Raw genomic sequence first — 27,267 nt, forward strand, 5'->3', positions numbered from 1 at the left:
AAAGAGGTTGAACTGTGTCGCTGTAGCTCGGCTGGCTGAAGTCGTCTCCACGCTTCTCTTCAGTGCCTTCCCGGATGATTTTATATATTTCCCTTCTCCTGTTCTGACTCTGTTCCGTCTGTTTGTCGTGTTGCCTTTTGCACTTTGTCGCTGCGTTGTGTTTCTCTTCACGGAGGGAAAAAATGTTTCCTGGTTGATCATTTTAGTAAATTCAAACCAGACTTTAGTTTCCTGCACTTCTGCCTTCACTTGAATTAGCAACAAGTGAGTCACTGTAGTTGAGATTTCTAAGTATCTGATTTTCATTCACTGATTGTTTGCATGAAAAAAAATATTAACTGAGTCACCGATGATGATTTTTGTTTTTGTCCACAACCAAATAAACCTGCGAGGGATTCTTCTGAGACGAGTTTCATTCCAAAATGTCTCGCATCCGTTTCAGGAATCAAAAAGTTCTCAGTTGATAAATTATTTAAAATATTCTGGATCAGATGAAATGTTACGGTTAAGTTTGATCTCTCTGTCAGTTTAGTTTTCATCTTGGAACTAAACTCTTCATATTTCAGTTTCAGAGCTGGGTCGTGTTCTGATCCGACGGATGAGTTTCACTGTATTGTTTTTATATTTCTGCAGGTTTTTATTGTTGGATTTGATCTTTGATTCAAAAATGAGGATCTGTTTCTGTCTGATTGTTCGTTTGTGTGAAATTAACTGAAATAAAAATGATAAAAATAAATATTCTGCTCTTTGGTTATTTATCAAAGGTGAAAGTCATCTTTATGAGCCGTACTTGATTAGTTTCTGGTTTTAAATGTGCCTAAGAATAAAAAGTACACAAAAGTAAATCATACGTGTATTTTGACGTATGTTTTTTGATTTTGGATTCAGTTTTTTTATTATATCGCTGATAAATAAATTTAAGAATGAGCAACTTTGACTGTGATGCAGAATGTAATCTGCAAAGTAACTTGTAATTAAAGTTATCTCAAATAATCGTAGTGGAGTAAAAGTTCTGTACAGTTGACTGCTGACTGGATCTGGAGGGGAAATGTAATTTACTTCATGGACGTAACCTTACAGAGACGAGAGAGAGAACCAGAACCAGAACCAGAACCAGAGTCTCTGCTGAGTGCTGAGTTGAGTCAGAGTTGACCTGGAATCTGTCTGATGTTACGTTTAGTCTCGTTCTTTGTCTTCCTCTCTGACTCTCTCTTTGCAGCGTTACCTTTAACAAACTTGTGGATTTCTCTGGTTTGAAACTATCTCACAAAGGTTGAGTCGCCTTTTTAATGCAGAAGTCTAAATGATTATATCTTTGTGGCAGGACAGAAGAACTAACAGGGCTCGGAACCATCAAACTGTGACCAAACTGCAGCTGCATCAACCAGAAAAACTGCAAAATTATCTCAGAAGTTAGAAGAAACAAATCTGGAATAAATCACGACAACTTCGGGTTAGATATTTATTTACATTACAAACGTCTCTCTGGGCTTCAGGCCTAAATAAAACCTGTCTAACCTCCTCTAATGTGTAACAGAGCAGCTCTAAATGCAAATCATGTTTGAAAATGTCCGTGAGGGTTTTAATGACTTCTCCTCCTTCATCCACACATGGTGCCGTGGTGCCGTGGAGCTCTGGTACCGTGGTGCTGTGGTGCTGTTCTGCTGTGGTGCCGTGGTGCCATGGTGTGTCACAGGACGACCAGTTTTCCACTTCGCTCTGCCAAAGCTGCAGCAGAGGCAGACGGCAGCTGCTGGCCTGGACATTAAAGACATCTGTCTTTTTGTTTTTTTTTTCTTTTTCTTCTTCTGCCCAGTGGCATGTCAACCCCAGTGAAAGCACAGAGGATTGTGGGTAAACTTCTGTGAATGTTTTATTGGAAATGAGTCACACAAGCTGGACTGAAGACACCTGCTGCCACTCAGGGTCGAATGGACGAGGCACTAATAGAGGCATATTTTGATTTTTGCTTATAATCCTCATCAGAGTCTTTGCTCTCATGTTTTTATTATTTATCAACACTTAAAGTCAGATTTCCCTGCAGGTGACTTCTTGTGGTTTTGACTGATTGTCCTCTTTTCGTGTCAAAGGTGGGTGGAGCTTGTTGTTTTGAGTTCCCTGATAAATTCTCCAAATGTTAAGCAAATATTGGAGTTGGCACCATTAAATAAAGTCAATGCACAGACAGGAGTCGGTGCAAACAGATATGAATTCACTCTAAGAGGTGAGTTCAGGTAAAGCCATGAAACGAGAAGGGATGGAGGGAAAACTGGAGCAAAACAACAACAACAACAACAACAGCAGCAGCAGCAGCAGACGTATTAAATCTGTCTGTGTGACTGATCTGTGCCACCTCAGATTTGGGTCAGCTGGAGAGTTTCAGACAGCTTTTAGACCCGCTGCTGCCCCCTGCTGGACAACCGCCGAACATCTGAACGGTCGCGGAACCATTTATTCAAGAAGTGTTCCCACCCGGCTGTAAATATTGTGACACAAAGTATTTCCTCCATGCGTGTTTTTGCAGCAAAAGATGTGTGATTTCTATTACCGATGATTTTTTTTAAACATTAAATTTAACATTAATGTTTAAATAGTTTATAATGTCGTCAGAGTGTGTTAGAGTGATGTTTTTTCCAAAATGGCGACGGACGTGTTGAAGTAATCTACAAAGTTTGGGTTGTTTTTCCTGAATTTGTGGAAAGTTCTAGCACGTGGGTAGGTTGGAAATGACAACACATGACACATTAATAACAACACTTAACTCTCAAAAACATTGAGCGGTTTAAACTGTGTGTGTGACCCGATTTCTGCTCGAATCTCTCAAAGTTAAAGAAGCTGGTACCAAACTCCATTCAGAAATGTTTATATTTTAGGTTTCCGTGTCAAAAAATATCACATTAAATACAACTAATATCTTTCACAAAGTGGTATGTAATGTTCCTAAGTTCGGCATTAGTTGTATCCACCATTTATTGTAGTAAATTCTCAAATTGCAATAAATTGTGAAGGAAAGAAGACGCTGGTAATAAAGGAGTGAAACTGTAATAACTAGCTTATTATATTACGTAAATTAGCGGTTAAAGTTGCACTGAGTGTATGCCGAATTGCTAAATGACTTTTAAAGATTTCTCAAACATTAAAAGTTATGTGCTAATGGGCACCTAACTATAGACAATGAGCAATGATACGTTAAATGATGAGAAATCTGAATGGAGTCTTGTCTAAGATAAGGAAGAAAGAGTTGCAACCATTAATCCATTAGTTGTCAGCCATTAAATTATTCACCAGATGTTTTGATAATACATCATAAGTCAAAATTATCTCATTCCAGCTTCTTAAAAGTGAATATTTTCTGGTTTCTTTCCTTCTCTATGATGGTAAACTGAATATCTCTTGTTGTGGACAAAACAAGATATTTGAGGACGTCAACTTGGACATTTTATACAATTTCCTGACATTTTATAGCCCAAATAAAAACAATTTGATTAATAGAAAAAATATCTACAATGAAAATCCCTGTCAGATGCAGTTGTAGTGTACAAATACATTATAAAGTGTGTTTTTCAGAAAGATTGCATGTGACAAGAAGCTTCTTGGCTTCTGAAACTTTAAATCTTATTAAAGTTTATTTTCTTCCTGTTCAGTTTGGTCAAATCCGCTGAGCCGTCATGGAGGGTTTGGAGGAGAAGCTCAAAGGTCTGTCCATCGCTCGCCGGTCTCGCCCAGATGAACCCACCTACCTGCTGGACGTCGCCCTGCAGCCGGCCGGCCTGCTCGCTGTGTCCTGCTCCAACTTCACCATCCACCTCCACAACAAGGACACTCTGAGCCTGGTGGGGGAGTATCGAGGCCACAGCGGGCCGCTCTGTGGGGTCGTTTTCTCCCACACCTCCTCTGACTTCCTGTACTCCGGCTCTGCTGACGGGACGGTACGAGGCTGGGACGTCCGCCGCCCGGGAACAGATGCAGTCCAGGTGTTTAAAAGCAACCCCTCACACAGGTACAGCAGCTTCGACCTGAGCTGCAGCGACACGCTCCTGTGTGGCGGCACCGAGCAGGTGAACGATGAGGACAGCTTCCTGGTTTTCTGGGACGTCAGGAAACCAGGCGGCCGGCTCCTCGGGGTCTATTCTGAGTCGCACAGTGATGACGTCACACAGGTGACCTTCCACCCTCGAGATAAAGACCGTCTGGCGTCCGGCTCCACAGATGGCCTGGTTAATGTGTTTGACCTGAGCCGGGGGGCGGAGGAGGAGGCGCTGCTCTCCACCTGTAACAGCGACTCGTCTGCTGGCTCCGTCTGTTGGTCCGGAGCGAACTACACCCAGCTGCTGTGCCTCAGCCATGACGAGGGGCTCCACCTGTGGGATCTGTCTCAGCTGGACACAGACGAGCCTCTCACCATCTTCAGCACCTCTGACGCCCGCAGCCTCACTCTGACACCTGACGGAGGAGGCGTGGATTACCTGGTGGGAGGGAGGTGGCTGGAGGAGGCCCAGAAGCTGCTGGTGGTCGGAGGGAAGAACAGCGGGGAGCTCCACCTGATGGAGTGTGACGACGGGGGGCTGCGTCTGCTGAGGAGCCTCGAGGGCGGCCACGCCTCCACGGTGCGCTGCTTCCTGTGGGACTCAGCGGAGGAGGCGCTGGTCACCGCGGGAGAGGATGCTCAGCTGTTGCTATGGAAGCCAGGAGGGGAGGAGGCGCTCACGTCAGGGAAGAGGGAGTCGATGAAGAGCGAATCAGCTTTGAGACTCAAATCAAGGCCGCATAAAAAACACGGCTACCAGAGAGAGAAGAAGAGTGAAGACGTCAGTGCCAAGCAGTGAATCACACCGACTGCTTTTATTCAAACTCAAGAAAATCCTTGAATCTGAAAAACTCTTTGATCCTGCTGAAGGTTTGGTCCTCTTACATGTCTGACTCTGAATGTTTGCTCAGGTTCGGTGTCTTTCATGTGTCGGTTCAGTCTGCAGCTGCTGCTGAACACCTGCAGGTCAAAGTTCATCCTTGTTCACCTCCGACCAGACAGACGTGCTCAGTCAGCCAGCAGAGAGGCTGAGTGTGGAAATGGGAAACAGAATTATTAAACTGGCATGTTTTATCACTGTATGTTGTACTTTATCACCAAAGTGTTGCACTCGTACACCGTCTTCAGTCTGTGATGCAAATTATTCAGGTCAGTGGTTCTCAAAGTGAGGTCCGGGCCCTCCCATGGGTCCTCGAGTAGGTTTTCAGGTCTTCAGAAAAAAGATTGAAGGAATTCAATCCAGAAGAAACACAATAACAGAAGATGTGACTATTTTTGGTGATAGGTTTCATATTTTTCTGTATCTAAAAGCAAAATCCTTGTCAGATGAGGGACTGGGGGACAAAATCTTTTAAAATCTGTGGAATACTTTGTGTCAGATAAGTTTGAGAACCACTGTTGGAAAAGTGACAAAGTTTATATAGATTCAGACTTTCAGTATGTAGAACAAATCCCTCTGATTTTTATGTGAGCTGCTGATTGGACTTTTTCTTCAGAAGCAACAGAAGAAAAGTAAGTACTATACTTCTTCTTTAATACGAGCTGAAAAAACAGTGGAGCTCAACTGAATCTGGATTTTTTGGGACGATACAAATTCTACAGAATAAAAACATCCAGATATCAAAATACTGGCTGATATTCTTATATATTTTTACACAGAATATAAGCACAAACATACATTTTCTGACAATGATCCCTCAAATATGGCTAATATATATGTATTAAATTGATAACAGTTGTGGATTTGAATATTTGTATATGTTTGATTATTAATTAACTCAGCATCTGTTTCTGCATTTTGTTCTGAACAGACAAAACATCTGTCGATCTGTAGAAACAGAAACATCTGTAACAACAGTATATTCTCCACAAGGTTTCTTTAATATTTCCATTTTTAAATTACGGTTTTTACCTCTTTGTCAGAGTTATTGTGACGTCTCAGTTCTGTGACATGATGGTGATTTCTACTCTCAAGCTTCTGGACGACTTCTGTTCCTGCATCACATCCTGAAAGTCACCGGAGCCGCCCGGCACAGCTGGATCCCACCGAGAGCAGCTTTCACCCTCAAATGGAAACGACTGGAATAACATGATTGGCACTGTGTGTGTGTGTGTGTGTGTGTGTGTGTGTGTGTGAGAAATCCTGCAGTGAGTGAGTCAAAGATCTCCTTCACATTAGAGGTAATAAAAGATTTCCAGTGATCTCTGCGTGAGGTTTTAATTTATTGAAGTTGACTCCATGTTGTAATGAAACAAAAGAAGTATTTACATGGTGATGAGTCATTAAATTATGAAATCTGTATGAAAAGAGGTTATAACAGGAGATTCTGTCTGGAAAAGAAGCATCTCTGCAATTATTCAGTATTTTACAACTCGAAGCTGCACACAGAGTTTTATCTCTTAAAGTAGGAGACTTCTGGTTTCAAATGTTTCTGCAAAATGTGCAAATTCACATTTTCTGGAATTTTAAATGAGGCAGAAGAAGTGGGCTCCATGTTAATGATTTTAATGTGATAATTATACCGATTTTCTGCAAAAAAAAAACCAGACATATTAGGAAATTTTGTTTGCAACATTACGTGAGTGGATTTGGATGTTTCCATACATTTCTGATAGTTGTTGGCTTTATTACTCGATTATTTAATTCCATTTATTGCACCTTTAATAAGATATATGATGTGGAGACAGTAAACTAAACCAGCCGACAGAATATAAAATGGGAACAATTAACTCCAACAGACAGCTTTCATATTCTGACATTTTATAGACCAAACAACTTTTATTTTGTAAATTAGAAAATACTCTACAATAAAAATTGCAGAAACATTGAGGAAAATGTTTTTAATATTGTACTTGGCCACTGACTTGACTGTTGAGTGTTTATCATGTAATATTATCTTTCTTTTGTCAAAGCACTTTCTAAACCCTGTTTTTAAAGGTGCTATATAATAAAAATGTTTATTATTAATATTTATTTTATACTGTTTCATCGCAAAACTGCAAGTAAAGTCATTTTTTCAACCGTGCATGTGAAGATGAACAGCTCGACTTTTTAAAACAGTATGGAATGAAATAAAATCACAAAAACATAGAAACAAATTGCAACTTGTGCGATTTGATTATTGTACTTGGACACATTGCTCTCTATATATTATTTGTAAAGGTTTGCATATTGTTCATTGTGGGTATTCTGGATAATTTTCTATCTCATTGTATCTCATTGTTTTATATCTTTAAGATTTACAATGTATTTTCTCCGCAAACTGCAAGGAAGAGTTTTTTTTTAACCGTGCATGTGACTGTAAAAACTTTCATCTAAAAAACTGTCAAAAAAAAAAAGAAAAAAATCATGAAAACATTTAAATAATTGCAGCTTAAGTGATTTGAATATTGTTCTTGGCCACATTGATGTTCCAGTAGCTGGTGCATATCGTCATAATTCATCTTCTGCATAACTTTCTACCTCATTATAATGTATTCTTGTATTTCTTTTCGGATTATTAATGTTATACCTCATGTTTCAAATCAAAGACACCATGAAATGTTATTTTTCCACCCCGAATGTGACGATAAACACTTGAACCTTCAAAAACAGTGAAAAACAATCATAAAAACATTTAAATAATTGCAGTTTTTGTGATTTGAATATTGTTTTTGGCCACATTGATGTTCCAGTAGCTGGTGCATATTGTCCATTGTACGTCTTCTGCACAACTTTCTACCTCATTATAGTTTATTCTTGTATTTCTTTTCGGATTATTAATGTTATACCTCATGTTTCATTTAAAAAAACACCATAAAATGTTATTTTCCACCGTGCATGTGACGATAAACACTTTAACCCTCAAAAACAGTGAAAAAAAATCATAAAACATAAAAATCTTGCAGACAGTCAGGAGGGAGGTGCAACACATTGCCCACCCTGCTCCCTCCTGCATGCACGCCCATGTCCGTCTGTAGCATTTAGCTTTATTCATAGCGGACCTGTCTTAGTTATGTAACTCCCTGCTAACACATCCCTCTGTAATCTCGGGGCTTCCTCGGATATGCACTCTCCCCTCACACGGCGCTGTTAAATATAATATAATTATAATATAATGATGTGGAGCTGGGTCACAGGGCCGTCACAGTGCGGGGCAGAGCGGGGCAGAGCGTGTGGAGGTGCAGGGCTGGGCCTCGGACAGGTTTAGCCTCATTCCTGCACGCTGTGTGGCGGAGAGTCGCTTCGCTTTCTGCCCCGATCTCTTCCCTTGTCCCTTCCCCTCCACCTAACCGACGGATTCAGAGCCTCATTTCCCTCTAACGTGATTGACGTCCGGCGCCGTCCAATCAGAACGCGTGACATTGCTCCCGGCAGCCAATCGCCGTCGTACGTCGATCTTAGCCCGTCCAGCATGCTACAGTGCGTCTCTGTTATGTGTGCCATGGTCTCAGCCCAGCAGTGTTGACAATAGGGTGAAAAGAAACAGCCCCGAATCATAAACGAGCTAAGGAAAATACCAAAATCCAGGGGTTTGGGGAAGACAAGCAATTGAATCAGTAACAGGAATGTAATTGCGTGAACCTAATCGTTTTATATAGCCGTATTTTGTTATTAATGGGAGTTTGAGGATTATTCCGTTGGAAGGAAAAAGGTACTCGTGGGTTTGGCTGTTTCAGGCCAAATTTTCCTGCTGTTCCGCCGCTGCTTGGGAAAGGCTGTTCGCACCGAGCTGGAGGTAGCCTAACAGTTAGCCCGATAGATTTCCAAACATAGGATAACTCCTCGCCGCCGTCTCCGTTGCGAACCGCAAAGGATCAAGGTAAAGTACTACAATTGGAGGGCTAACAGCCACTCGGTCGGCTGCAGCTTGTCGGGCTCGGGTCGGGACTCGGGACGGTGTGTGTTTCCCAACCCAGTCGGTCTGTCAGTCTTTGAGCGCTAGCTAACGGTAGCAGAATTAGCACTGCCACTGTATTTACATCTGGGATGATGGGTGATCGCCCAAGCCCGCCCAGGTAACGTTACTTTACCTGCACACATGTAAATCTAAGATCTGATCCAATCAATGTTTTCACATCAGCTTCTTGTGTTTCATTTGCAAGATGCACTTTAAGCTAGCAGGTGGCGGCTAATGAGCTAAAGCTACATGTTCTACTCGAGCTAACCCGCGATAGCCGTAGCACTAACGCTAGCTAGCTAGCTACCTAAGATGCCATTTTATGTGATAAAGCTTAACAGTTATGGTAAAAGCGCAGATTGTCTCCATGTTAAGAATATTTAAGTGTTTTGTGTACATTCAGGAGACAACTAGCTAACCGTATATTGGTTTAATTCAGTTAATCGGGTAGCTCCAGTTGCTAGCTAGCTAACGCTAGTGCGGTTATCGCGCTGTCAAGTTTTGAATATTATGCTGCTTGCTGCTGCCAGGCCCAACATGGCCAAGCTAACGCCAGCTCTCCTAAACGGCTTGATTTTTGACCTTTTGTGCAGTTGTCGGCCTGCTTTGCTGCTCTAGCTGATAACAGTAAATATGTAACATCAAATTGCACTGTAAACGGATCTAATCTTTATTGTGTTATTTGGCTTTGGTGGTGGCTTAGTGGCTGATCTTTCCAGGGCAGAGCTAAAGCATTCAGGTTTGCTTAAAAGTGAATGCTGATGTTTAATCCCTCATGGGGTTGGAAAAAAGCCCCTGTGAATCTGGCCTGAGACAAGTTTAGCTGCCCTGTCAAGTGAAGCCAACTGTCAACTGTGTGGTGATAATCCGATATGAACTTTGACGGTGTCTGACAAAGTCCTAACTCTAAAAATGTCTCTGGTCTGTCATGTATTCTTGCCTTTACATGTTGTGTAGTGTGTGCACAACCAGTCAGAGAGAGATCATCACCACTAATGACACTGTAGTGACATGAGATGAGAGGTAGTAACACAGCGAGGGGTGAGAGACCTGAATTCACAATGTGTGATGGACTGCCTTTGTCATAGTAAGACAAACATCTTGCTCACACTTTTTCCATTTCTACCTTCATTCATGTGTGAATGACAGCATGCCAGAGGCCAGGTGTGGCACAGGTGATGGTATTTGCGGTGCCAGTGTGTGTATGTGTGTTTATGTTTGTTTTGTGTAGGCGTATTCCTAGTTCTGGTTCTGTCACCCAGCTTCATCTTCAAGGTTTGTTAATGTCACGCCACGTTGAGGGTTCAGGTCCAGAGCCGAGAAAGGTTACCATCCAAAGTCTCCTGTGTTTATGATGACTGCCTCCCTCTTATCAGCTGTGTGTGTGTGTGTGTGTGTGTGTGTGTGTGTGTGTGTTGAAAGTTGCTGAGTTCATTTGTTCTCGACAGTGTGAACAGCGTAATTATACCTTGAACGTATCACACCAATTAGACGTGCCGTCAGATTGCAGTATTCAGTCAACAGTGAGCAGTAGATGGATTTGAAATAGCAGATCTGCGATCCAGACTGATATAATTAACGCTCGGACCACTTCACCGTTTAGCAGTAAATCTATGAGAGCGATGTGTAAAATAAGCGCTCCGTGTTGCTGTGATAGGCGTGAAAATCTCTCAGTTCTGGCCTCAAAGTTGATAAGCTGTGGCTTTGGTTTAATACACAACTTAAAGGTCGTTTCTTTTAGTGTCCCATCTTCATCATGAGTCATGGTGCGAGCTTTCCTTTTTAAATGCAAACATCAGCATGTGAGCCCAGATGTTGAATTAGAGCTGCAACAATTGATTATATATTATACACTGACTAATCAGTCATTTTTTGTATTTAAAGGAAAAACGAAATGCTCTGATTCCAGCTTCTTAAATGTGAATATTTTCTGGTTTCTCTCCTCTATGATAGTAAACTGAATGTCTTTGGGTTCAGAACAAACAAGACATCTGACGACGTCATCTTGGGATAATTTATAGACCAAACAACTGATCAACTAATCCAGAAAATAAGCAGCAGATTAATCGAGCGTGAAAATAAATGTTACTTGCAGCTCCGTATTGAGAATTCATCAGTTAAATGTGTGCACAGTTTACAGAGCTGAAATGTAGAAGTCGGTGATTATTTTGTATTTCAAGTGTCTGGATCCAGCATACCAAATGTGATTATTGCTGGTTTTCTTCATCTTATATCAGAAAACTGAATGTGTTTGTGGTTTTCTTCAAGGGGATGACCAACAGATATTTGGAGACGATATACATTTGCAGAAAAAATGAAAATCTTGCTATCAAAATTAAGAATAACCAGTGATAGATGTACAATTTGTGAGACCAGACTGGTGTCTGCAGACAGAGAACCGATGCTGCATCAAATTAATTTAAACTGATGTATTTATTGGCAATCAGACACTAAAAACACAGATACCCATAAAGATAATTGGTCTGGCTGACAGTCGGTCCATCCCTTCGATACTCTCAGTCTGCCTGAACTAAAAGGCTGCAATTTCCAATTACATTGCTCTGGTTGAGTGAAATAAAGAGTGAATATCACAACCTGCTTGTTAATCACTTTCACATTCAATTTATTTCCCCCTGAAATGACACATGAGTTGAAATGAACAGATACAGCAGGTAGAGGAACTAATATTCAGAGCCAGTGTTCAGTCAGAAATCCAGCAATGTTTGATTTTTGCAGCTCTGAGAGATTTGAATTTTAACTTCAGACCACAGGCGAGATCCTTGAGCTCTCCTCCTGCCAGCCTCCTTTTCATCTCCTGTGTGTAAGTGTAAGTGTAAGTGTGTGTGTGTGTGTGTGTGTGTGTGTGTGTGTGTGTGTGTGTGCATTTTGTTCCCTCACTTCAGCTCTTTTTCGCTCTGCCTTGCCGTTGCCTATTTGTTGACTTCCTGGCGAGCGGCAGGCTCCCTCTCTCCTCCCTCCCTCCTCTTCCTCCCTTTCTGTTGCTCTCCCTGTTGTCGGCTGTGCCCCCTCCTCTCTCCTTCCTCCTTGTTCTTTAATCCCACCCTCCCCGAGCCTGTTCGGATGTCATCTGGTCTCTTATGTAAGAGGTATGGGAGGGGAATGGCTTTGGCGCTTGGGTGCCATACGCCAGACCAGCCGCCGTAGTCTTGCTCTCCCTCGTGTGTGTGTTGTGGCGGCACTGGAGTGTTTTCACCATTAGCCGGCTGGTCACAGAGAGCGACAGACAGTCAGGGACTGATGGTTGTACATGGGGATTCCAGTGCCCCTTTGCACAGGTAAGTGGAGCTGAAACAACCTCGTTTGAAGATGTTTCTGAAGGACTGTTGTGGCTCCACTGGTGGCATTCACCAGGTGGCGATGGCTTTTAAGCATCGACAGCTCTTTGAATAATCATCGTTGCCATTGGCGATGTAGTAGGAAGAAACGCAGAGTCTGTTACTGATGATGAATTTTTTCCTCGCCGCTTATCAAGATGCACAACTTCACAGCAGATAGACTGTGTTTGATCAGAGCTGAATGAAGCTGACTGGCTGTGCAGAAAGTATCTGTGGAGGAGAGTGTTTTTAACAAGTGCCTCCTCAGTAGGGCTGCAGCTAATGATCCTACTCATTCTCGATTAATAGGTGAGTTGTTAAGTCTATAGAATGTCAGAAAATGTGAAGACATCACTGCGATGACGTCCTCAAATGTTTTGTTTTGTTTACTGTCCTGGAGGAGTCAAGAAACCAGAAAATATTCACATTTAAGAAGCTGAAATCAAAGAATTTACACTTACTTTCCAAAGAATTACTTGTACAAATTACTTGATTGATTGTTGCAGCTTTAAAGTCAAATCTAGCTTCACATCTCCAAGTCAGAGTGTTTACATCAGTACAGAAAAAGGTACTACAGCTACAACTAACAAGTGGTTTCATTATTAATTATTCTGCTGCTCTTTCTTCTGTTCTTTTGTTCATTAAATGCCCAAAAAACGCCCAAGGTGATATCTGTAGATCTCTTTAGATGTCTTCAGATGTCTTCAGATGTCTAAGATCCCAGAGACATTCAGTTAATGATATAAAGCTGACAAAAGCAGCAAATCTCCACCTTTTTAAAGATGCTGCAAAAAGTGAATTGGTGATGTATTTGCTCACAAAATGACACGTTTACTCTTATTAGCCTAATCAATCAGCCAACGATTAGCTTTAAACTAAACGTCACAGCATCTCCATTTCTTGGACCCTCTGATCTTTCCTGAGTGAACCTTTTTTTGTGTATTTGACGGCAGCTGTTGCTCGTCGCCTTCATCGTGGCAGCTCCCGGAAAATATGGATTTTACAGGAATAAAACCTGACAGTCACAAAGAGTGTGCACGTCAGAGCTGTGCCACTGTAAGCCATTAGCCGGAGATAATCTGAGAGTGAAGGTGATTTTCAGAGGCTCTGTCCTGCTTCGCCCGGTCTTTGCGAGGCTCAGCAGCACTCAGAACAGGTGCTGAGGTGTCGAGAGGCAGTTTTTATTTGTGTTTTCACTGAAGCTCGAGATGAAGCTGACAGGCTGTTTGTATGACATTTGAATAGTCCTGTCCCAAAGTTTGAAAGTCAAAACTGTCAGCGAAGACGATAAATTAACATACTTGTTTATTACACCTCAGTTTGATTGTTAATGAGTGTAAAACGCAGCAGGAGTTCCAGATTAATTCAGATTTACCTGCTTGTGGAGGAGTTGAATTTAGAAACCATCAGCTGGAGGTGTTTTCTCACCCCGGTGACGATGCTGATGCCCGACAGGATGCATTTATAGGGACGGATCATTAACAGCTGTGTGGTTATGAAAGAGAAGACGATGAGCAGCGGTGACAGACGACTCTCGTCATCTTATGTAATTGGTTTAGTCATGTGTGAATTAGCAGTGTGGGGTAGTAAACAAAAAGCTAAAAGAGGATCCCCTGATGGTTACAGTCCATTTACATAATTATGATGTAGATTTGATCTTACAGACGTGTTTTTAAGGCTTCAACCAACGATTACTTTCATTATCAATCTGTGTCGATTATCTTTTCCACAAAATTCCCCACAAAATAGTGAATAAGTCTCAAAGTGTCCACTACATGAGGATATTTAATTTACCTCATCACCTTTGAGAACAGGATTTCTGCAGGTTCTACAAAAGTCTTGATGTCTGTTTTTGACGTCTTAATTGCCAAAAACATTTGATCTAATTAAATTTACCCATCTTTTATTTCATTTTTTCAAAATAAGTCAATTAATAGCACTTTTTTCTTTACACTAACCTGTTTACCTGCAAACTGCAGATTTACATAATTCACCTTTATAACCATATTACTACAATTACCTGCCTCTGAAAGGAGCCACATACATATTACTTACCTTTATTAGTCTTACCTGCGATGCTTGAATAAAAAAAAAGGTGAATAAACCTGAAATCAGTTTGAAATTTGGTTATAAAGTATATTGAAAAGGCCTTGAATGTATTAAAGTTAAGTGTCTGATACCTGCAGACACCTTGTTGATGAATAATTGATTAGTAGTTTGGTGTATTAAATAGTGAAATTGTCAGTCCGTGTTTCTCAGATCCCAGGATGACGACCCAAAAGATTTTCAGTTTTCTGTCAGAGAAGGAAAGAAACCAGAAAATATCAACAGTTCAGAAGTCGTCATCTAAAAATCATTTTCTCGTAACGACGTTGATGATGAGAAGAGATACGCGAGGATCTCGTGATCTGTTAGTGTCACCGTAATTCATCAAAATCACTTTGTAACCTCCTGATAAAAAGTAAACTTGATATAAGTTAGGAAAGTAGGACACTTGGCACTTTTGCTACCCAGTTTCCTGGGGGAAACCCGAGCAGGGTGCAGATATGTGGGGCTGGAAAAGAGTGGAACAAGGATTTGGACATTATGAGGTCCTGAGTTTGAGAACCGTCTTGTTCTCATCGTAGTCAGCTGATGTAAATATGCGCAACAAACCATGTAAACAAAAAAAAAGACTAAAGTTTGAAACTCTGCATATTAATCACAGTTGTCAGTGTTGATTACAATCTTCCTCCGCTTACACTCGTATTGCATCAATGTGCTGACGGTCTCTAACCACAGATGGAAGTGAGTCGTCTGCTCTGCAGTCATTAATCACTTTTAAAACTGCAGCGTGCCGTATGATGATGGACGATCAGCTGTGCGGCCTCATGGAGCCTGTAAAAGGCTTTCACTGTCAGCCAGCGCCATCCGTATCCTCAGGCAGCAGCATGACGTGTGTGTGTGTTTATGTGTGTGTGTGTGTGTGTGTCCGGTTATGTACGAGGCCTGCTGGACATACTGTACGACTGCGTGACTTTGACAGAGCATCAGAGATGCGGCCGGCACAGAGAACGGCCTGCAGCGTCTCATTCACGTCTTATTACATAACTGCTCACAGCTACACATCTGATTTATTTCTTCGGAGGACTTGGTGTGATCCGGCCGGGTCTTCTCCTGAGTTATTGCTGCTCGTGTGGAAGTCTAGACATCTTAAACTAATTACTAAAAGTTAATGACACAGAGTTAGTGAATGATTAGATTGACAGTTGAATTACTTAACTGCAAAATATGCTTCCGTTCCACAGATCAGTTCCATTATATGAAGCTTTGAGGAGTGTTTTATCAGTCTTTTGGTCAAAAATGTAAAAAACAATTTGATGGATTTCAATCAGATTTTGTCCCAAACATTCATGATCCCCAGTTGATGCATCCCAGGTCCAAACTTATACATATCGAACACGTCTGTCAGCACAAGATGTGTGATTTGTCTCCAGTTTAATCACACACTTCCTCTGTCAGCTGTATAGAAACCTTCACCGTTATTCTTCCTCCTGGGTGTGGTTCAGAAAAGTAGTTTAGCAGTAGTTGACTGTAAAAAGTGCGGCTCGTTCTTTTATCGTCAGCGTCTGAGCAGCCGGTTTGTTAGAAGTCCTGCAGACCTAATCAGCCGCTAACACACAGCAGCGGACGTTTCCTCAGCTTCCTCCATCTTTGGCGGCGCCTCACAGCCGCAGACCAGGCTCCATTGTTGTGGGTAGACGTTGGTGTTTTTGCTGTGTGAGTGTGTTTTAGAGTGTGATGGCCTGTTGGCAGGTATGAAGTGTGTGTGTGTGTGTGTGTGTGTGTGTGTACTGTAACCGGGCCTCATGCTGGGAACATGAGGTTGTCTGCTGTGGCTGCGCAGGTTTGTTGTGAGACTAATGAAATGCCAGGGAGTAAAAAACGTCTGTGAGGATGTTGTTTTCTGTCTGTGTTTTTAACTCACATGAGATCATGACCAAGTATAGCTGTGCAGCTGTATGGTAACGATCAATTCAATTGATTTATTAGATATTCAGCGACTCATTCAAAGGTGTCAGGCACTTCAGAGTTCATTTTAATAAAGTTTAGATGATAAAGGCAAATCATATATTTGTTTTTTACATGAATACAACCTGATTTATAAGCATTATTATCATCGCCGTCTCCTGTTAAGCATTAAAGCTGAAACTAATGATTATTTCACAATCAATTAATCTGCTGATTATTGTTACGATTGATCTGTGAATCGTTCAGTCGATAAAATGTCAAACAAATTGCAAAAAATTCTCACCACGATGTCCCAGAGCCTGAAAGCTAAGAAGCTAAAACCAGCAAATGTTTGACATTTTTTTCTTGAAACGATTAATCGAAAAAGCTGCCAAATAATTCCCTTTTAAATCGACTGATCAGTTAATCGTGCAGCTCTAATAAAAAAATGTATCTTTTCTTTGCATAATCCTCGTCAGTTGAAGTCCAGTTTCACTTCTGTAAAACCTGCAGTATTCTGTGGTTAATCGTTCTGCCCTCAGTGAACCGAGGAGCTCTGCGGACGCTCGTCTGATGTGATCGTGTTAACCTCCCTGTGTGTCTCTCTCCCAGCAGGGCTATGTCCTCGGCAGCCACCACATCTCCATCTGTGGACAAAGTGGACGGATTTTCACGGAAGTCTGTCAGGAAGGCCAAGCAGAAGCGGTCGCAGAGTTCGTCCCAATTCCGCTCTCAGGGCAAACCCATAGAGCTCACGCCCTTGCCACTGCTCAAGGGTAAGAGGGGAGGAGGGTGTGTGTGTCTGTGTGTGTGTGAATGTTGGGGTTGATCTGTTGGAGTGATAACCCGGCTGAACGCAGACATTAAGTAGCTGCTGAAATCCACTTTGTGTCTGTAAAAGTACTCATGCTCAGCTCACAGATAAGAAGGGTGTTTCACAAATGCAGCTCGTCTGCAGACTCTTGCTTCATTAGGCGCCGCTGACCCCGATCGGTCAGTTTCAACACAGTCTGAACTTGTGACTTCTCCATTTAGTGTTATTGAAGTCAGGCGTCGGCTGTCGGATGGAATGAGATCTCTAATTGTTCTAATAAAGTTGAGCAGTCCCAATGTCTCCTCATCTTAAACTATCTCATGGAATTGATATTGATCGCTCAATTAATTTACTCATCGTTCTGCTGCCTCACTGGAGTGAAAAGCTGCACTTGCAGGAGCAAACAGCCAGTTTTCTCCTTTTTCTCCAGAGATTAGAGCAGAGATTACCCCGTTTGCTAACAGGGCAACAAGACATCCGACAGATCAGAGAGCATTTCAAATAAAAGGTGACAGCTCTACTGTTGGGTGACCTGTTTTCTCTGGGAGCGAGTTGTGTGGATGAATGCAAATTAGGGAGGACGGAGACCGAAGACGTGCAGTCACTGTAGGCACAAAATGGAAAAAGATGGTTTTAAGAGAAGAAATAAGCACAAATCATGAGATGAAAAGCTCCTTCAGCGTGAAGTCACTTTAAGCAGTTGTGAACTGAAGTGACTTCTGTGTTAAACCTTATTTATTGGTTATCGGTAAATAACCTTCTTCACAGGCTGGACGCTGGACGCACTGGATGTGTGTGAAGTGCTGCTGGGCGGCGTTACCTCTCGCTTTTCATTTCAGCATCCATGTTAACAGGTTTGACCAGCAGCACTGGATGCATGAGTCGCACGAGTCGAGCGTGGCTGCTGCGTCGCGTGAGCTAGAGTTTCAGAGTCTTGCATATTTCTACTGCGACGTGCATGCCATGTCATCTCCACATCATACCAACATTTCACTACAGCTTTAATATCTGTACCTGTAGAATATGTCACAAATAAACGTGAAGTTCTTTGTGTTGTTAGCTGCTCGACACACGTCTGTGTTGGCCAGCATAAATCTTCACGTTCGTCTTGTGGAGTAAAAATTCTGCAGTGAGTTTTCGACACTGACTTCACCTCTCCCCCAGCTTAGCATGTAAACCACGCACTGAGTGTGTGTGTGTGTGTGTGTGTGTGTGTGTGTGTGTCCTGAGCTCTCCTCAGCTCAGAGAAGCCTCCATGAAATTTTGAGCCCAGAGATGATTGTGAAACTGGTGCAGCCGCTAAAACTCGAGCTACTTTTGTTTTTCTTGCTTTGCCCGTTACAGAGTCGAGCTCCGTCTGAGTGTGTTGTTGTTTCCATGCCCGCTCATCTGTCTGCATAAGTGTGTGTTTGTGTGTGTGCTACGTGCCTAGACAGGTAGATCACTCAGGGCAGGACAGTGCTGCTGTCTGTGTCTGTCACCGACTCAGAAAAGATGTCTCAATCTTCTGAATGTTCAGGACGGTTCGTATGACGTCTCTTGAGCGCTGTAATTCTGTAAATGACATGACGGGCCACAAAGTTTTCATTTTATTGAACATTTTAATCACAAGATAAACATTTTATCTATGTGTCCTTCATTTTAAGGCCATAATAGTGACCCAGTCCTGGTGGCCTTCATGTGACCCCTTGTATTCATCTCACAAGCCCTTTGTGGGTCTCGACCCTCAGGTTGAAGACCGCTGATCAATCGGTTGATTGATTATCACACAGATTACAGTTTAAGTTGCATGTTTTAATGATGGCCGAGCTCCTGACATGACGCTGTATCCTCTCTGACTTGTTAGTATTGGCGTGTATTGACATTTCACACTGCATATCAAAGTGAATTAGGTGATGCATGGTAGGAATTTGGGTGTAGTAATACACAATGGGACACCACCTCATATTTTCACCTGTGTAGCTTGGCGTTGGTGTGGTTGGCGGTAACAGCAGGAATGTTGCAGCACAGAAAACCACTTCCTGCTCTCTGAAGTGTACTCTTTCATTGTGGAGGATCAGAAGTGTTCTGATGTAGATATGTTGGGTGTGTGTGTCCAAGCATCTCCCACTGACTTCAACCAGCTGTCATCACACTCCTTTTTTAGGTTCCTCGGTTTCTTCTCCACCCTGACGCCTCATAAACGTGTCTTCTCTGTGTTTACATGTTAAAATGTGTGTGAGAGAGCGTCTGCGTTCATGCTCCACCTCCACTCGTTGTCTTTATGTAAACATGGTCATGCTCGCAGCCCACAGCAGCACACCTGACCTCCATACACAGACTGTACCTCAACCTCATCAGTAAACACACACACACACTGTTTGATAAAGAATTAAACACCCAAACAATGTCAGGCTTGTTTGAGTTGTTTGAAAGAAAGTAACAGCTGAGGTTCCTAGAAAGCAGAATGTCTCATTTCCTTTTTCTTGAGAACTACAACAGCTCTATTATAAGAAATAAACCTCCAAATATAACCTGAAACCTGAGTACATGATGGTGTGAAGCTTAATGATAGAACTTAAAAGCGTTAAAAGAAGTTGATAACCTACTTATGACACATTTATACACAGGATTTGTAGTTTCCAGGTGACATTTTGTCCAAATACAAAACACAGATCAACATTTTCAACTTCTGACGCAGAAGAATTTCCGTTAGTGGTTTCAGATGATTCTTTATCTTGTCATCTTGTGTGCCACAAAGGTTTTATTGTCGTGGAATGGTGCACATTAGGCCTGTCACTTTTTATTTGAAATTCAGACCGTGATAGTGAATAAACGCAACAGGCCGTTCTTTGTACTCCAGCGGGGGAACATGCAGAAGTCACTTTCACTTTTGTTCTGTCGCCGTCTTCTCAGTAAATTAAACGGAAATGGAAGAAAGTAGTGACGTTGGATATTTACTGATAATTATGACTTGTGACTATAGAAGGATAACTTTTAAGGTTTTTGCTGATTAACATTCGGTCTGCATTTGTTTTTCATTTTTAATTGATTAATTGATAGTCGACGTCGGTGGTAATTCAGCGGTCTGGAACCAGGCACAACCAGTTTACCAGTGATTCTGTGAAATATATTGTTTTTCTTTTCGAAGCAGTGATTTTGAATCCTCAAATCATGTGATTTTGAACTGGCAAATATCTCCAATTTACATGAGCTGCAGCAATTAATCAATGAGTGTCCAACGTTGCGACATATTAATTACTGCGGCACGAACATGTGATTTGATCTTGGCGTTATTCTTCTTGTTTCTGTTCTTGTTACTAAAAGATGATTTTACCTTTTTCTTTCCTTTGAGTTCAGGTCAAAAGAAGACATTCGACACATTTTATAAACCACACAACTAATTGATTTAACGAGGAAATAATCAACAGATTTACAGAAAATGAAAATGGTTGTGGTTGTAATTGTAGTTGCATGATGGCTTATTGTGGAAACAAAAATCAGGACATCAAACCTAAAGCGGTAACTAAAGCCCAGTTACTGCAGTATAATCTCTAATCTAGGTGACAGTTTAATTGTGTAATTGTACGGCGGATTTGCCAGCAACAAGTGTCGCATGTGTAAAACAGGCAGAACGTACTCTCGCTTCTTGTCGGAGCTTATTTTAGTTTGTCTTTTATCGCCGCACTGTAATTATCTGTGTCTCTGTGACTGAGCCGGCACACGGCCGCTCTTCTTTCAGCAGCTCCCCGCTTCAGTTTCACACGTTCACTTCACATTCGCACAGCTCCACACATTTCTCACCTCCTCAGTACAATCACAGTCTGCTGCTCCTGACCGCCGAGCTGCTCCACTGGAGCTTTTACCCCCGCACAGGCGCTTCAGGAGGCGAGTTACTTCCAACAGAGTCGGCCAGTCTTAAATTAGAAACGTAGTCACAGATAACAGATTTCATTGTGAGGTGTTATTCCCTGTCGGCTGCTTCTCTGCTGTATTCTGCAGAGACTTACTGTACGTTATGAATCACAAACACAGCGCAGATTATCACATTTTTTAAATCGGTGCATGATGGTTGTTCTGAATGAGAGTGGCACCAAGTCTCTGTGTGGGCAGGCAGTGTGGCTGCTGGTGGACGGTCTGTTCACTGTTTCAGACTCCGATCAGCTGAGACGTCTGGTCTAACGAGTGCTGATCCAAAGTGTTAGATTCAGAACCAAAATGAGTATTTTAATGGGCTCTTTTCAGAAACGTTAACATGTTTTTCTACAATATTCTTGAAGTTACACGTCCTTGATAAAATCAGGTTCAATGATAAAGAGTTATAAATCGTGTTGAGCTGCAGTGGGAAGCACACAAAGCTGTTTTTTTTGTTTTATTATTTATTTTTTTACTCTTGGGGTTCAGCCAGACGTTTTTCCTGCGCTGGCGTGGTGTGTAAATCATTTTGGCAATGTGAGACCAAAGTGATGCTGATGCTTGGTGTTGGCTCATAAGATGAATGTGCCAGTTTTAGCAACCTAACCTCATTTTGCTGAATGTTTCTAAATATGAATGTTTTAATGTGCTGTGAATGGGGCTTCATGTCAGCTGACATCCTCTAAAAGATGGAAATATCCTGAAACGGCAACACAATCCTGCAGCAAAGAAACAGTTCAACATGTTGGTAGATGATCCTTTGTGCTGTCTTTAGTACAGAGCAAAGACGTGGTTGCCTTAGCTTAGCATAACCACAGGAGATGTAGGTAAACAGCTAGCCTCGCTCTGTCTGAAGTCTACATCATCAACCTCTAAATCATTTGTGCCTCTTCACAAATTCAGGTTCAGTTTTGTGAGTTGTGAGAATCTCTCTAAATTCAGCAACTTTCTTTCTTGGTGTCAATACGACTGTCTGTTTGTCCCAGCGGTGTACATGTTTATGTTAATGTCAGGTGTGAAATGATTGATTTAGAGCTGTCCACAAAGTTAATGGCTGATTTTGAGTATGACAAGTTTGGTGTCATACTGTTTTGTGGTTGCTAGAATGCAAAATCATAGCCTGTAGTGTGCGTGAAGAACAGGATGTGATCCGGATGCCTTCCATCTGATCACGAGCCGACCGCGCTGACCTCTGAGCCTCCCTGTGCTCCCATATATGTCTGTCTGTGTAAACCAAGTGGAAGAACAAGGATTAAGTTTTCCTCTTCCTCTGCTCTCTTCTGAACTTTAAACCACAGTAGACTCTCTGTGACGAATCCCGAAAGTCCCGTGTTAAACCGCCAACTGGCGAGATTGAATTAATAAATGCAATCAACAAGGCCAAACTCAGATGACCATACGACATGCGTGGCCTTCAGGAACGCCACACAATGACTGCCTTTTGTTGACCGACTCGTCTACCTCTAATCTGTCAGAGTTATATAACTGCCAGGGAGATGTGTATAGGGCAGCACTGTGTTTCACTAACGGGCTGGCAGTCTCTGAGGCCGCCCCAAGGCTCGACCCATTTGGGAATGTTTTACACCAGGGTTCAGAGAGAGAGGTCAGAGATACAGATATAGATATATATAATATATATATTTCTGCTTTTCAAGATTTCAGTGTTTTCTAAGATCTCTTTCGTACGTTCTTTGTTACCTCCAGGCTGCATTTCTTTTATTTCAGATGAGATGTCCTTTGTTGTTTTATGCGTCCTGTTTTCTTCTTATATTCTCGAGACACGTCTGCTATCCCTTTGAAGTCTGAATTCCTGTTTGTGTGTGTGTGTGTGTGTGTGTGTGTGTGTGTGTGTGTGTGTATATCTGGATGGTATTTTAGGATTGTTTTTATGTAAGAAAGACGAGGATACAACAGGTATTTCTTTTTTTATTTCTGTGACACTCGTAAAACCATAACTTCCTCCGTTTATGAAAAAGAATTTCCTGTTTTCTTGCATTCAGTTCGTTTTTTTATGACCGCGGAGGATGTTATCATTTATTGTGGCAGTGTGAATAGGATGTCTGTATGTTGAGGCCACAACTCAACAAAAACGGACATCTTCTCCTGCATGTCCTTCATCTAACCTTTGTTGCAGATTTCTTTTTCTTTCTTTCTGATAGAGGAAGATGCTTCGCCGTGTTTCTTTTTCCCCCATTTCCATAATCTCTCCCGCCTTGAGGTACACATTTTGAGCAGCAGAAGCAGAGGTGGGCGTAGATCTGGACGGCTGTACTCTGCTGGCAGACTGCAAAAGCACATCATCAACATGCACAAATCACATCTTTCCTCCCTCCTCCTCCTCCTTTTCTTCCTCCTTCAGTTTCTCCTCCCATCTCTTTGCGGGTTAGTCACCGTCGCAGGTCACATTTCGCCCAGAAATGACAGGCAGGGTCTCGGTAAAGCACGGTGGATTACATAAATCCCGTCGGTGGCTGTGCAGCTCATTCCGAGACGTTTAGAGGAAGACTGGGAGGGCGCAGTTTCCTCGGGGGGATCCCTGGGCAAATGGATGACGCAATCAGGAGGAATACTCGCAGTAGACCACAATAGATTAGTCCTCATTGCTATGTGAAGCCACCACTGCCACACCCCTGTTCAACAGATACCAACACTGGCTTTTTCCTCACGCTGCCAGTCGGCTCTATCTTGACATTTCGGCTGTGGGTTTATGGGAAATAACTTGGTGAACCTGCAGTACAGTCAGTCCAAAGGTTCTCTGACGTCACGTTGAAGACACGTGAACATGCATGAGCATGTTAGTCTGTGCCATTGGTTTGATGTTTTTATGTGACTGAAACAAGTAACGCCTTATACAATCCCACAAGTATGTTATTTCATCAAAAATGAAACCCTCTGAGGTTTGGCAGGAGTCTGTTGTCTTGTAGTGTAATATAATGACTGTAATCACTCGACCTTGAGTGGCTGAGAGGTGTCATTCTGTCACAAGATGCAGCAGTAAATCTTATTTATCTCAAACCAACGTTTTGGGGTCAGAGCATGGTTAATTTGTGATGCTTGTTCTTCCATCACTTGAAATAAATTCCTTGCATTAAAACTAGTCTGTCTCTGCAGTGGAAAGAATAAAATCATAAAATCATAAATCATAAAAGGGGAGTGGTATTCCCCTTCGCTCAAAAGGTAAAAAACCTACCAGACCAATAAACTGGACCAATACACACTCGTGCTGATGGGTGACGTACTGCAATTGGACGGTGCCTGGTTTGGGCTTGATGCCCGTTTTGAAACAGGAAACAGTAAGGCGGCCAGCAAGTAACAAACTAGCTGGCTGCCTCAGATGCCTCCTTCTCTTTCGAGTCGAACGTACTCTTTGCCACCGTGGACAGTGCATAATAATTGTGGAACAGTCTGACATTGATACAGAGGTCTGAAAATGCTCCAGATGACGTCAAGTTTTGCGTCAGCTGAAGGACTTTTTCTGGCGATAGAACCAGGGAATGAGGGAAGGCATCCTACTATGCATTTGCATATAGTACCAACACTGTAGTGACACAGATATGGATGTTTAGGATGTTTGACTGCTTGGACAACTTTGGTTGAACATTTCCAGCACACAGTTGTTTCCTCTTTGTTCCCGGTAACTGTATCTCACTGAGAAACCACATCACACCCGTACAATAGGTCGATGAGTGATACATCCAAAGGCTAACCGAAGTTAAGACAACAGACGACTGTCCAAATGCAAAATGTGGTGACTATGACAGTAATCATTTTTGGAAACAGTGTGCAGAATCAAAGAAAGGTGATTACAGAACCAGACATCCTCTCCAGAATAGTTCAGGACAAAAACATGTACTGATTAGACCCTGAGATAACTTGTTTGAATCCCACAAAAGATGGTAAGATTTCTGTTCTGTTCTGGCAAACTGCGCTTGAGCATGACTCCTAATCTTCCATCACGTTGCTCAGGTTGTACTACCCAGCTCCCAAGTGGGACTGTACGCAGCTTTATGAATGAGAAGCAAAAACAACAATCTGCTGAAGTCTCCTGAATCAATAAGAGTTGAATATAAAGCCAAAAAATGGAGAAGGAAATTGGAAACATTACCTGCTGTTGCTGCCTGCAGACCTCAGGGGTTTCTATGATTTGTGTTTCGCTGTAACTCATTCAAGTAGACGGTGGAAAGTTTCCTCCAAAGTAATAAGCGTTCATAAGAGGAGGGCAGGAAAAAATCCCCAGCAAGCTCCCTGGTTACCACCAGAGTTGGCATAGCAACAAAGAAGATCACGTCGCTCGGTTGAGTCCACCCTTCATGTGTCTCGATGTGAAGAGTCTGCAGTGATGTCGCAAATTTACAGTAGAAATTATATAATCTCACGTACGCACATGTATAGTTTGAGCTTCGTTCAGTGTTTCCTCAGAGATGTTCGCTTCAGGAGGTAGAACAGGGAATGCAAACAGAAAAGAGAGAGAGAGAGAGACGGAGAGGTGTCGAGGCTGGCGGGAAACCTGGAGGAAGGATTAGGAGTCCTTTTAATGTTCTCTGGCAGAGGAAGGAAAGAAGGAGGAAGAGGAGGGGAAGGATACTGCTGAGCATAAACAAACTCCACTCCTCCTCTGTTTGGGAATCTGTCCATCCCATCCTTCTTTCATCCCTTCTCTCCTCTCTTCACATGCAAATCGGCAGCGTTGAAACTTTCAAATGACACATTTTCATGTGGAGAAAATGTTACAAGAAGCAAGAAAATGATCTCTCATCATGTTTGGTTTTTTCCGAGATGTGCCTGCACACATTAGAGAAATTCTCTTCTATCTTCTCAGAGGAAATCAGTTTTGACGAACAGATTTCATAGATTATAAAATAGTTGGCAATTAATGTCATGTGCGTAATGGAAAGTGCAACTGATCATCAGCCTTCACATCATTAGTCCATTTCTTTATTCTTCAATTTCACTCAGTCAGACCTTACATCAATTTTGATTATTTATCTTTCTAAATCTGTCCCATGGTTATATGGAGAGAAATATCAGATTGCTCTACCCCTTCCATTAATGTACAATACTGAAAAAACAAAGAACCACTCCAGTCAAAGAATATCCAAACTCCAAACAAAAGATGTAAGAACTGTTATCCAACATTTGTTGACAGAGGAAAAAAAAGGCGATTACCACCAGACACAATTGTTAGACTTAAGTCTGGCTGGTAGACTGAAAGAACCAGGGTACATTTGTAGTCCACCAACGTCCGTGTGAGGAGAGGAGAAAGATTTGTGAGTGAACATCAGGTTCCTTCTGCTCCTGTGACTGGAATGTTTTCCTCCTGCAGGTGCTCTCCTCTCATTCGCTCTCTGACGTTAGCTGCTGCGACGCCTCACACTCGAACCCCCCCTCCGTCTCAGGCGCTGTGACATAAATGGGAAAAACCTGACAAACTCAGCTTGTCGGAGTATATATCTGATTTCTGCGGCTAATGTGGGCCAAATCCTCGCGTGGCTGAGCGTGTTGTTGGCATTTTCAACCTGAATTAGGTTCCTCTGGAGTCTCAGGCTCACGTCCACTTGTGTAGGGGGACTGATGTGTCTCTGACCTCTCTGGGCAACAGGCTTTAAAATAAAGAGGGGCAGAAAATAGAAAAGAAAGACGGGAGATGTACAATGAACTCACGGCCCGCCCCTGTGTCTCTCTGCGGCTTCCTCTGGTCTCTGTTTGACCAATGAAGCCCACCGACACGCTGCCTCGTCTTCCCTCCCCTCAGGAGAAACCCGATCCACGAGGTGTCTCTTTACATTTTTCCAGCCCCACTCGCTACAAACAAGTCACAAGAGGAGCGTGGGTCAGCTAAACGCCTGTTGTCCACATGTTTGGCTCAAATCAGCTCACACCGCAACGTTCATGACTGTCGTATTCTGCCGTTGGCGCCCAACTGGGAGAGGAAGCCTGAATAAGTGAGTGACGGTATGTATGTGTGGGGGTGCTCACCAGCTAGCACGGGAGCATTGAGTGTTAAAGTTAGCCTCTGCTGTCAAGGGGCTGACGCTGCGACCAGCCGGCCCAGCCTGTCATGTGTGTGTGAGGCAGATGGAGAGGTGGACTTAAAATGGACCGGGAATGGTAACAGAAGACGAGTGTTTTTACTGGCTGAGAGGAGAATGGAAAGTTCACTGGTGGACTGAGAACATTTTATCTTTATGATTCCATGTGGAAGAATGTGCTGCTTTGTATTCGCGTTGGTGTTGACATTCTTCGAAGGTGGATTCAGCCTGTGGCGAGGTATCAAACCTGTCCTGAGCTGGAACCAAAGAAGAAGCCCAGATTCAGTAAGGAAAATAA

General features: G+C 42.5%; 2 protein-coding genes across 8 annotated transcripts in view; both read left to right on the forward strand.

Annotated features, from left to right (window-relative positions):
* Positions 1-2,497: 2,497 nt before the first annotated feature.
* On the forward strand, positions 2,498-7,126 carry wdr89 (WD repeat domain 89). Its single transcript, XM_030443192.1, has 2 exons — positions 2,498-2,715; positions 3,645-7,126. Exon 2 carries the CDS (start codon positions 3,669-3,671, stop codon positions 4,824-4,826), a length of 1,158 nt encoding a protein of 385 aa, XP_030299052.1. The 5' UTR covers positions 2,498-2,715; positions 3,645-3,668; the 3' UTR covers positions 4,827-7,126.
* A 1,300-nt stretch (positions 7,127-8,426) lies between these two features.
* ppp2r5eb (protein phosphatase 2, regulatory subunit B', epsilon isoform b) overlaps positions 8,427-27,267 on the forward strand; it is a 45,475-nt gene continuing 26,634 nt past the window's right edge. The window contains exons 1-2 of one of the 7 annotated variants that reach the window (XM_030444046.1): positions 8,427-9,025; positions 16,845-17,008. In XM_030444046.1, the coding sequence (XP_030299906.1) occupies positions 8,997-9,025; positions 16,845-17,008 (193 nt within the window). In that variant the 5' untranslated portion in view covers positions 8,427-8,996. Of the gene's footprint in view, positions 9,026-12,034; positions 12,204-16,844; positions 17,009-26,747; positions 26,883-27,267 lie in introns of those variants that run through there. The other 6 variants (XM_030444047.1, XM_030444048.1, XM_030444049.1 and 3 more) reach the window with 6 other exon arrangements.

The sequence above is a fragment of the Sparus aurata genome, chromosome 16 (genome assembly GCF_900880675.1).
Source record: "Sparus aurata chromosome 16, fSpaAur1.1, whole genome shotgun sequence".
Lineage (NCBI taxonomy): Eukaryota > Metazoa > Chordata > Actinopteri > Spariformes > Sparidae > Sparus > Sparus aurata.

Excerpts from the sequence above, each read along its gene's own strand:
- wdr89 (XM_030443192.1), top strand. The coding sequence starts at position 3,669 with ATGGAGGGTTTGGAGGAGAAGCTCAAAGGTCTGTCCATCGCTCGCCGG.